We start from the raw sequence: 12,704 nt of genomic DNA on the forward strand, positions 1-12,704 counted from the left end.
ACTACCGGTATCTGCAACAATGCAGATGACTCTCCAGAGAATTTCGCTGACTGAAGAAAGCCAATTCTAAAAGACTATGTACTGTATGATTCCATTTATATAAGATTTTTGAAATGACAAAATTATAGAAATAGAGAACAGACTAGTGGTTGCCACAGGTTAAGAAGGGGGTGGAGGTGGGACGGAAGTAGGTGTGGCTATAAAAAGGCAACATGAGTGATCCTTGTGGCACTAGACATGTTCTGTATCTCGACTGTATCAATGTTGATATCCTGACTGTGATATTATACTATAGGTTTGCAAGAAGTTACCATTGGGAGTAAGTGGTTAAAGGGGATACAGGATCTGTAGGTATTATTTCTTACAAATGCATGTGAAATTTACAATGATCTCAAAATAAAAAGTTTATTTAAACTTCCATAAAAAAATATTTCCAATATATGCACAAACACACACACAAATAGAAGTTCTAGTATTTTCTTCCCACACCATAATGGATCATCTTAGGCACGCTCAGCTTTAGAGATCACAGCCATAGATATGTTTCCAAACCCTACTTGATCTTTGGGCCCTATCTCTACCTACCCCCACCCCCACCCCCAGCTCTTCTCGGCATTCTCCCTAAGTCATCTCCCTTAAAAGCAAATTTTACCACGTTACTTCCAAAAATCATTAGTCTGACAATCTGGCTTTTGGCTTTTACCTAACATATACACACTTACACCAAACTACTGACAGTTTCCAATTGTATAAAACCCTATCTGACTGTGAGATACCTAAAGACAGATACAAGGGCTTAATCTTTTTACCTCTAATGCTTAGGGTGCTCCCTAGCACATCTGAGCAGTGCAATAAGTCTTGACTTACTGGGGTCATAAACGCTAGCAAGCAAGTGGCCATCTAAGATAACATCAATTGGTCTCAACCCACCTGGAGCAAAGGAGAATGAAGAACACCAAAGACATATGGTAAAGATGAGCCCAAGAGACAGAAAAGGCCACATAAATCAGAGGCTACATCAGCCTGAGACCAGAAGAACTAGACGGTGCCCGGCTATAACCAATGACTGCCCTGACAGGGAACACAACAGACAATCCCTGATGGAGCAGGAGAACAGTCGGGGAGACCTCAAATTCTCATAAAAAGACCAGACTTAATGGTATGACTGAGACTAGAAGGACCCCAGAGGTCATGGTCCCCAGACCTTCTGTTAGCCCAAGACTGGAACCATTCCCAAAGCCAACTCTTCAGACAGGGGTTGGACTGGACTATAAGATAGAAAATGATACTGGTGAGGAGTGAGCTTTTTGGCTCAGATAGACACATGAGACTATGTGGGCAGCTCCTGTCTGGAGGGGAGATGAGAAGGCAGAGGGGGTCAGAAGCTGGCTGAATGGACACAGAAATACCAGGTGGAGAGAAATAATGTGTTGTCTCATTAGGGGGAGAGCAACTAGGAGTATATAGCAAAGTGTACATAAAGGTTTGTATGAGAAACTGACTTGATTTGTAAACTTTCAGTTAAAGCACAGTAAAAAAAAAAAGTGAAAAAAAATCTTGACTTAAATAAGAAGCCCACTCTAAATGTTAGCTTTTGTACTTCCGAGCCCAGAGGTTTCACTTCCGTGTTACCCTCAGAACACTGACCTGCAATCACCCCTGCCAGGTACACTAGCCCCACTCGATGGCCTTTGTGGACCATTTCCAAGGGGATGCCCAAAACAAGCTGCATAACAAGATTCCCCAAGATGTGCTGAACTCTGCAAAAGCAAACACATAACGTCAAACATTATGACTAAACCAAGCAACTCTTTCCTTGGGAAGCTAATGGACATCGGTGTGTTTCCAGGTAAGGACTTCCTTCACCAGCATTCCATTTTCTAATCTTTTTTTTTTTAATTTTTTAAGCAGGAGAATCTTTATTTTACATAAAATCTTACATGGAGCCTCAATATATAAAGCAGAAAAAAGGGTATTTTAGAAGTATAAATTTATTTTGTAAGTTATATTTTTATAATACTTATGTCAAACAAATCAATGAGGCTGTTTAAGGAACATAAATGTGAAGTTAGGGGATTGAGATGACAATCGCCATCTTATGGCAGCCTCGGCATCTGATCTTGTTTCCGTTGCATGCTATAGAGAAAATCATAATTCACTCACATCGAGTTCCAATTTTAATAAGTTTTTAAAACAGCCTGTCTCGCAACCTCAGGAGATTCTTCAGTAGACAGAGATGACAAGAGAAAACCTCATTCCCACTTCTCCACAAAAACGTTGACCCAGTAACACTTGCTAAAGTTGGCATCTCCAGTGCACTAAAGTTTAGCGTATAAGATATCTGAGTGCAGGTGGTTCTTATCAGTTTTTAAATAGACAAAATTATATTTTAAAATGAAATACCAGAAGTATATCTGCAGAATCTCAGACCAAAATTGGAAAAATTCTTACATTAGAATAACCCTTAATTTAGTAGCTATGTAACACAATGTTTTAATTTTTAAAGAGATTTCAGATTAAACACAAAACTCAAATAAATAATAAGCATTGCGTCTTCCACAAAGTCCAGCAGCTTTTGTATTAATGTTAAGGTTTGTACTTTTGCATTATAATTTAGTCAACAAATATTCAGCATATCATTGAAGGCTATCGGCGGGGGGGGGGATATCCTTCTGAATGGATTACTTACTTTTTACAGTTGGGTGTGTACCCACCCACAACTATCAGTGTCCAAGCCATCTTCAAAGACATATGAGGGTTTACATGTAATTCAGCACAGAAGTGTCTAGCAAGGACAGTGTTTTGGAGACCTCAGACATAAAGGAGATATGAAATATCTGCTCCTGAATCTGAACAAGAAGATCAAAGAAAACCATCCTGTTTCCTGGGAACTGTTTGAGGACAAGTTGACTGAGTTACCTAGTGCTGCTGTAACAGAAATACACAATTGGTGGCTTTAACAAACAGAAATTTATTTTCTCACACTTTAGAAGGCTAGAAGTCCAAATTCAGGCCACCAGCTCTAGGGGAGGTCTTTCTCTCTCGGTCCTTGTCTCTTCTGAACTTCTACTCCTGGGCAATCTTCATGTGGCTTGGCATCTCTCTTCTCCCAACTCTGTTTATCTCGCTTGCTTGTTTAATCTCTTTTATATCTCAAAAGAGATTGACTCAAGACACACCCTACACTAATCCTGCCTGTTAACAAAGACAACTCATTCTCAAATGGGGTTATAACCATAGGCATAGAGGTTAGGATTTACAACACATATTTTTGGAAGACACAATTCAATCTGTAACAGTGACCAATAGCACAAAACGCCCCTCAAAAATCGCCCTTTTTTGCAATTCTAAGCAATTTTTCCACTGGTCAGTAGCAAGACTGGAGGTGGCAAAAAGCTGGAATCTTTTCATATACCCAAAATAAAAATATTAATTTTTTTCATTCAAATTTTATACACCCAGCAAAATCCAGTTTAAATCCATATTATCCGTGAAGCCATCCCTACTTTGATATTTCCCCCTTCATATGTGGTTGTTGATGGTGTGTACCATCAAATCGATTCTGACCCATAGCGACCCTATAAGAGAAAGGAGAATTCCCCACAGAGTTTCCTAGGCCATAATCTTCACTGGAAGGAGCCTTGGTGGTACTGTGGTTAAGTGCTCAGCTGCTAATCAAAAGGTTGGCAGTTGGAACCCACCAGCTGCTTCTCGGGACAAAGATGTGGCAGTCTGCTTCAGTAAATACTACAGTCTTGGAAACCCTATGAGGCAGTTCTGCTCTATTCTGCAGGGTCACTAGTAGTCAGAATCGACTTGACAGCAATGGATTTTGCTGTCTTTTCTCCTGTGGAGCCACTGGTAGGTTTGAACGGTCGATCTTTCAGGAATCAACAGCTTAACTATTGTGCCACCAAGGCTCCCTTCTCTTTATATAACTATAGCTAATCCAACATCTACTTCCTTCATATCTTCTCTACCTCCTCTATCCAGACTGGAAGAACTAATGTCAACTTACCCAACCTCTCTAGCAATGTCACGTGGCTCTGGCCAATGAGATGCAAGTAAAAGCGCTACTGGGAGATTTAAGAAAGTTTTTGCATTGACAAAAGGGATGGATGCACTAGTACCTAGTGCTACTCATTCCTTCTTTTTCCCTTGAATGCAGAGTTACAGCAACCAACTTGCAACCAGGAGAAAAAGGCCAAGTGATGAGAGATGCCAGCATAGTAGCAGAACCTGGCTTTATTAAAGTGTTGAACCAGCCACCTACCTCTGGAGTTACTATACGGGGAAAAAATTAGCCTCTATTTGTTTAAGCCACTGCTAGATTGTTTTTGTTACTTGCATCCAAAAGAATTCCTAATTTATACAACCCCATATGTAACATGTCCTACACAGCCGGCTTTTTGAGTGCTTATCATGGAGCCCTGGTCGCACAGCAGCTAACGGCTTGGCTGCTAACTAAAAGGTCGGCAGTTCAAATCCACTAGCCGCTGCTTGGAAGCCCTATGGGGTAGTTCTACTCTGTCATACAGGGTCACTATGAGTCGGAATCAACTTGACGGGAATGAGTTTGATTTGGGGCTTTTTTTTACCATGTGTCAGACACTGTGAAAATTATAACTACTGTTTCATTTAATCACAGCAACCTTATGAGGTAAGCATATATTGTCCCATTTTACAGATGAGGAAAATGAAGCACAAAGATTAAGTAACTACTGTATACTGTAATACTATGTTGCCTTACGTTTTTATTTAGGGGACTCCTTCCCCTTATAAATTTTGTCTTTGAGCGCAGGAGCCACGTTTGCTCAGAACATACTGATAAATGGAAAACTGAAATGTGGAAGTGTCTACAGAAATTGGTGTTTTTAGTGATTCTGCCCCTGACTTGTCTGAGCCCTGTGTCCTGCTATGGATGCTTGTTTAGCCACTGGCCAAAGGTCCAACCAACCCTTCAGGTCCAGGGCAGGGTAGGTCCCATTGATGAGGATGGCCTCACCTGAAGCTACAGGAGTCCCCCAGAGAGGTGAGGCCAGAAGCAAGCTCCTGACTGTCTGCAGTGGCCATTGTAGGTCATGAATTTTGAGCTAGGTCAAGAAAGACTACTAACATTTAAGAAACTATAAGCAAATTAAAAGGCAGGCCCTTCATTTCCTATCGTCTGTATTATTCCACGTGGATAACAGTATTATAAAAAAAAAAAATACATTCATTAAAATGTTCATAAAATAGTTTTTTAAAAGGCTGGGATGGGAGAACCAGTGATTCAGTTAAACCATTTCATTACCTAAAGGAACATTTACAAAGCAGTTGCTGTGGAATCAAACCAACTTATAGTGACCTCACGTGTGTCAGAGTCGAACTGTGCTCTATAGTGTTTTCAATGGCTGATTTTTTGGGAGTAGGTTGCCAGGCCTTTCTTCCAAGGTAGCTCTGAGTAGATTTGAACTGCCAACCTTTCAGTTAGCAGCCTAGCACATTACCTTCTGCACTACCCAGGGACTCCTAGGGAACATTTAAGAACATCAAAAGACTTGGGAAACATAGCTTTGGTTTTTAAAGGTTTGGTCTCTTCTCATTCATATTCCTATGTAAATACCAATATCAGGAAGTGATAATGCAATATAAAGTACACAGGACTTAGAGTAAGTCACATAGGTTCAGGGCCTAGGGTCGCTATGAGGATCAAACAAGACTGTGGACATGAAGATGATTCATCAATACTAATGTGCTGAACAAACGTTAGGGGTTATAATGACTTAATAGTCCCTTCTGACATCAGTGACTTAACGGTCACTCCTTACCCAGCATGTACTAGCATGTATGAGATAAACCTCCAGGCTTCTTCCCTCTTGTCAGGAGAGTAGATAAAGGGGCTCTCCAAGATGCCGGTGTCCAAGGTAATCCACTGTTTCTGAGGCTTCCACACTGCATAGTAAATAAACACTGCCAGCTGACAGCAAGAGACAAACATAAATGTTAACCCTCCTTCTCCAGGAAAAAAAAACAAAAAAACAAACCCACTGCCATGCAGTTGATTCCAACTAATGGTGACCCCATGTGTTACAGAGTAAAACTGAACTTGCTAGGGTTTTCTTGGCTGTAATATTTACAGAAGCAGATTGCCAGGCCTTTATGGCACCACTGGGTGGTTTCAAACCACCAACCTTTTGGTTAGTAGATAAGCTAAGACCATTTGCACCACCCAGGGACCTTTCCTTCTCCAGACACTGGCCTAAGTAAGCCCATGGGCAGAACTCTCAAATGGACCACTCATAGCATGTGCTCAGAAGATGATAGGAATATTCTCACCATCCCCCACTGTGGTCATATCTTATCTCCCCCAGTAGTTAGGCGCAGCCATAGGCCAAAGCGTAAAGGAGACTTTTTTCCAAGCCCTCTCCCCTTCGCTTTTACACCCTGCTCTCTGGCACTGTGTTCTCCAGCTATCCTCCCCCATCTCAAATACCCTCTCCCCTTATCTTCCCCCATCCCCCACCACCACTTGCTCTTTCATTTACAACTTAGTATAAAACTAAGTCAGTGTTCATTTCCAAGGAACAGATTAGGAAAATGGAAAAACAGTAACTTTACAGAGGAGAAACTTGGCAAACACTACACTAATACCCAAGTGAAGGTTATCACCAGTGACATGTGGATATCATGCACCCCTGATATGATATGGTGAGAAGGGCACTTCACCTCCATGGTATTCTTCCCCAAACCCATAATCCCAGCCAAACCCTGAAAAAAACATCAAACTCAGATTGAGAGGCATTCCGCAAGCTACCTGGTCAGTACTCCTCTAGCCTGTCAATGTCATGAAAAACAAAGAAAGACTGAGAAATGGTCACAGATGAGTGGAGGCTGGGGAGACATGACAACTAAATGCTGGATCCTAGAACAGAAAAAGGGCATTAATGGAAAAACTGGTAAAATCCATGTAAAGTAGTAATGTACCAGTGTCCGTTTTTTAGTTTTGACGAACGTAACACTGAAATAAGATGTTACTGATTGGGGAAAGTGGATGAGGAGTAAACAGGAACTCACCGTATTAGTTTTGCAACTTTTCGGTAAACCTAAAATTATTTCAAAACAAAAAGTTTATTTTTAAAAAGTTAATTTAAAAAAAAGTTAAGCCGATGCATCTCCTTCTGTAAGAGGCAGAGACCTCAGCAGCTGCTCCATGACCCTTCCAAGGAAAACTGCCTTCTCTGTGGCACTCACTGTCTAGACCAGCTTATTTTGTACAATGTGACCTTACCCCATTCTTCTCCAATCCTGGCCTCACCCGCACACCGACTGATTGGACCATGGGCAGGCTAGTTGATCTGTAGCCTTTCATTTTTTTTTCCCAGCGCTGTCGATAGCCTTTCATAGTCAGTTTGAAAAGATAAGCTAGGCAGACCAAAGCAGTTAGCAATGAGAGCAAAATCTGGAAGGATAACATAAAAGCTAGCGTGCTGAGAAGCAGAAAGAATCCAGATACACATCCAGAGCAAATGCTTACCTGAAGTATACTTATCTTTATCTAAGCCAGCAGAGGCTTGGTCCCTGATAAGGAGGTTGAGGCATCAGTGGAAACTAGGAGGATTACATAAGGGTTTTCCTAATGTCCCTGAAATGTCCCTAGGTGGCGCAAACGGTTTGCACTCAGGTACTAACCAAAAGGTGGGTAGTTGGAACCCACTCAGCGGCACCACAGAGAAAGGCCTGGCAATCTGCTTCTGTAAAGATTACAGCCAACACATGAACCAGAGACTTACATCATCCTGAGACCAGAAGAACTAGATGGTGCCCGGCCACAACCGATGACTGCCCTGACAGGGAGCACAACAGAGAACCCCTGAGGGAGCAGGAGATCAGTGGGATGCAGACCCCAGATTCTCATAAAAAGACCAGACTTAATGGTCTGACTGAGACTAGAGGAATCCTGGCGGTCACGGTCCCCAAACCTTCTGTTGGCTCAGGACAGGAACCCTTCTCGAAGACAACTCATCAGACATGGAAGGGACTAGACAATGGGTAGGAGAGAGATGCTGATGAAGAGTGAGCTACTTGTATCAGGGGGACACTTGAGACTGTGTTGGCATCTCCTGTCTGGAGGGGAGATAAGAGGGTAGAGAGGGTTAGAAACTGGCAAAATTGTCACGAAAGGAGAGACTGGAAGGGCTGACTCATTAGGGGGAGAGTAAGTGGGAGTATGGAGTGAGGTGTACATAAGCTTATATGTGACAGACTGACTTGATTTGTAAACGTTCGCTTAAAGCTCAAAAAAATTATTAAAAAAAAGATTACAGCCAAGAAAATCCTATGGGCAGTTCTACTTTGTAATATATGGGGTCACCATGAGTCTGAATCCACCTGACAGCAATGGGTTTGAGTTAACGCCGCTGAAGTCACACCCCACAAGCAGCCACGCTCTGCCAATTCTCTTATGAGACATCATGATGTGGGACAAAAAGCTAGGTGTAATGAGACTCATGAGCAGCCCAGTCACTAACTATGACTCGGACGACTCATTCCACCTCTCTGGGCCTTGCAGTCTCTCTGGAAAAAAAAAAAGGGTTAACGAGATCAAAGTCTGAAAACACACTTAACATGGAACTCCCCACTTCCTTGCCCAAAGCAGACATGGTGAGAGGATACCATTTTCTTTACCACTGAAATTTGGAGGCTGTTGTTGTTAAGTGCTGTCAAGTTGGTTCCGACTCATACCAACCTTATAACAGAATGAAACATTGCCTAGTCCTGTGCTATCCTGACAATCGTTGCTACATTTGAGCCCATTGTTGCAGCCACCGTGTCAATCCATCTTCTTCTACACATATGGCTCCAGACAGACCTTACCAATCAATAGAAGTTGACTCATGAGATCAATCCAATTCGCAACCTCAGGATTAGCTGGTCCCCAAGCCTCCCACCAGTTAAATGAAACAAAGCCACTGAAATTAAAATCACTGCTGGTTAAGGGATTCGTTAGAAAAATGAAACTCAACCCTTGGTTGAAAGTGATGGGCAGCATAGGAAAAGACTGAAAAGGGACTCTGGAGAGGGTGAGGTAGAGGTTCTGTGTCTGCTATACTGCCCCCAATAAGCTTTCTTCTTGAATGTTTTCCAGACTATTAACCTCAGAGTTTGTTTGCAACTCCCCGAGGACTTCAGCTAGTGCCCACCACCCAAAACATTTACCTCAGCAAGGCTGATGGAGATGATGAACACAGGGGGTGGGAAGCAGTTAGCTCTGTCCAAGTATGATCTTCGGGCCTTTTCAGGAAGCATCCATTTTGAGACAATCCTGTGGACTTTTTTATCTTTGGAAGGAGCCTTACCTCCCCTGTTCTCCCCCACTTTTTCTTCTTCCTCCAGCTCTTGTTTCATCTCTCTCTCCATATCCAGGTTCATACTTTCCAGCTCCAAATCATGAGCATCGGCCATTGTCCTGGATCCTCCCTCCACCTGAAAGGGACATAAATGTCAGGGAAAAACAAATAACTCTATAGCCTTTGGCCATGGAAACCACAATCATTAGTTTCTAAGCCATGTGTTACTAGAAGGCAGCTTAAGATGATTAAAATGTTCTCTGTGCTCAAGCACTTATATTCAAGCCAGATTTAGAAGAGTACATAGAATCAGGGATATCATTGCTGATGTCAGATGGATTTTGGATGGAAGCAAAGAATACCAGAAATATATTTACCTGTGTTTTATTGACTATACAAAGACATTCGACTATGTGGATCATAAATTATGCATAACATTGCAAAGAATGGAAATTCCAGAACACTTAATTGTGCTCATGCAGAATATATACATAGACCAAGAGGCAGTTGTTTCAACAGAACAAGGGAATACTGAGTGGTTGAAAATCAGGAAACATGTGCATCATGGTTGTATCCTTTCACCACACGTATTCAATCTGTATGCTGAGCAAATCCAATAAACTGGACTATCTGAAGATAAGCACATTATCAGGATTAGAGAAAGGCTTATTAACAACCTGCAATATGCAGATGGAACAACCTTCTTTGCTGAAAGCAAAAATGACTTGAAGCACTTACTAATGAAGATCAAAGACTATAGCCTTCAGTATGATTTACACCTCAACACAAAGAACACAGAAATCCTCACAACTGGACTGATAAGCAACATGATTATAAACACAGAAAAGATGGAGGTTGTCAAAGACTTCATTTTACTTGGATCCACAATCAACACCCATGGACATAGCAGTCCAGAAATCAAATGACATATTACATTGGGCAAATCTGCTGCAAAAGATCTATTTGAAGCATTAGAAAACAAAGATGCCACCTTGAGGACTAAGGTGTGCCTGATCCAACCATAATATTTTCAATTGCCTCATATGCATTCAAAAGCTAGACAATGGATAAGGAAGACCAAAGAAGAATTAACCCTTTTGAATTACAGTGTTGGTGAAGAATATTGAATATGCCATGGACTGCCAGAAAAATAAACAAATCTGTTTTGGAAGAAGCACAGCCAGAATGCTCCTTAGAAGCAAGGGTGGTGAGACTTTGTCTCATACACTTTGTACGTGTTATCAGGAGGGTCCCGTCCCTGGAGAAGGACATCATGCTTGGTAAAGTAGACGGTCAGCAAAAAAGAGGAAGACCCGCAACGAGATGGATTGACATAGTAGCTACAACAATTAGCTCAAACATAGCAACAATTGTGAGGATGGTGCAAGACCAGGAGGTGTTTTGTTCTGTTGTACCTAGGGTCGCTATCAGTCAAAACCAACTGGACAGGACCTAACAACAATAAAGTACTGTAGCCTCCCCTAATGAGGGAAAGTTTCCAAGGGCCACTTCTGGTTTTATCTATTGCCACCACCCAAGGGGGTGGACTGGAGCACTGGAATGGCAACCCTACTTCATATGCACCTTTCTTACCCTCTGCCACTGACTTTCACTCCACCATTAGTGTAAAATGGCTTTGCCATGAGGAGATTTATGTCAGAGCCCAAACCATGCACACTGCTTAATTAAACTCAGCTTTTTTTTTGTCTAGCTTAAGTGAGCAGTCTCAATTCCCTTCTTAGTTTCACCTTGCTTCTACTCCCAGGCCAAACATAGGTCTCTTGTTTCTGATTCAGAATAAGATACCATTAATTGAGCATCTACTGTGTGTCAGGCATTGTGCTGGGGCTTTCACCTCCATTGATTCACTGGACCCCACAACAATCCCAGGAGACGGGGAATTTTATCCCCATTTAGAGACGAGGAACCAAGCCCTCCTTCAAAAAATGAAAAGACTAAATTACTTTCTCAGGATTCAAACCCAAGTCTTCTCTTTCTAACTTATCAGTGTTCTTTCTAAAACACCACAGATGCCCATTCTGTATCAGACTTGAGTTAAGAAGGCCATCCCTTACTGGTTCTTCAGGTACAACATCAGCATCCTTGCTAACACACATCTTCCCCACAACTCTATGACACCCTCAACCCTTGGCTGTGTTCCTACTAACTTCCATACCTATGAATCTTTTCCTCAGCAGTCCCTTGAACTCAAGTCTTAACATTCAATCATCTAGGCATTTATTCAACAAATATTTATTGAATACCTATTAGGTATCAGGCCACCATCCCTATCCTCAAAGTATTTACAATCTAGTAGAGGAGACAGATGTCAAATAAAGTTTAGACAAACAATTGTATAATTAGAGTTATGCTAGGTGAAACCAAGCAGATGTACAGGATCCTGAGCCAGCATGTATGCAAGAGTGAAGCGTACCTATGCGCACTTCCCTATTCCTGTGCCATTGTACTACCTGGAAGGCCTTTCTCCTTTTTGTTTTGTTTTGTTTTACTCCTAGTAAAACTACTGAAATCACTGTCGTAGTCATTGTCTTAGTCATCTAGTGCTGCTATAACAGAAATACCACAAGTGGATGGCTTTAACAAAGAGAAATTTATTTTCTTACAGTCTAGTAGGCTAGAAGTCCAAATTCAGGGCATCAGCTCCAGAGGAAGGCTTTCTCTCTCTCTGGGGCCAGGCCCTTGTCATCCTTTTTCTCTCAGTCTGGGAGCATCTCAGTACAGGAATCTCATGTCCAGAGGACACGCCCTGCTCCCAGAGCTGGTTTCTTGGTAGTATGAGGCCCCTAACTCTCTGCTTGATTCCCTTTCCTTTTATCTCTTGAAAGATAAAAGGTGGTACAGGCCACACCCCAGGGAAACTCCCTTTACCTTGGATCAAAGAGGTGACCTGACTAAGGGTGGTATTACAATCCCACCCTAATCCTCTCAACATAAAAGTACAATCACGAAATGGAGGACAACCACACACTACTGGGAATCATGGCCTTACCAAGTTGATACACACACTTTTAGGGGAACATAATTCAATCTATGACAGTCATCTAATGCTGCTATAACAGAAATACCACAAGTGCATGGCTTTAAGAAAGAAAAATTTATTTTCTCACAGTCTAGGAGGCTAAAAGTCCAAATTCAAGGTGCCACCTCTAGGGGAAGGCTTCTCTCTCTGTCAGCTCTGGAGGAAGGTCTTTGTCATCAATCTTCCCCTGAACTAGGAGCTTCTCAGCGCAGGGATCCCAGGTCCAAAGGATACGCCCTGCTCCTGGCACTGCTTTCTTGGTGGTATGAGGTCCCTATGTCTCTCTCCTTGCTACTCTCTTTTATATCTCAGAAGAGATTGATTTAAAACACAAC

General features: G+C 42.0%; 1 protein-coding gene across 1 annotated transcript in view; it reads right to left on the reverse strand.

Annotated features, from left to right (window-relative positions):
- The window catches only part of RHBDL2 (rhomboid like 2), a 39,809-nt gene extending 30,348 nt beyond the window's left edge, over nt 1-9,461 (reverse strand). Inside the window, exons 1-3 of the mRNA XM_003415513.4 lie at nt 9,199-9,461; nt 5,811-5,959; nt 1,648-1,760 (exon numbers count right to left, since the gene is read on the reverse strand). Coding sequence (XP_003415561.1) covers nt 1,648-1,760; nt 5,811-5,959; nt 9,199-9,444 — 508 coding nt within the window. The 5' untranslated portion in view covers nt 9,445-9,461. The remainder of the gene's footprint in view (nt 1-1,647; nt 1,761-5,810; nt 5,960-9,198) is intronic.
- Between the last annotated feature and the right edge of the window lie 3,243 nt (nt 9,462-12,704).

The sequence above is a fragment of the Loxodonta africana genome, chromosome 3 (genome assembly GCF_030014295.1).
Source record: "Loxodonta africana isolate mLoxAfr1 chromosome 3, mLoxAfr1.hap2, whole genome shotgun sequence".
In the NCBI taxonomy this organism is placed as follows: Eukaryota; Metazoa; Chordata; class Mammalia; order Proboscidea; family Elephantidae; genus Loxodonta; species Loxodonta africana.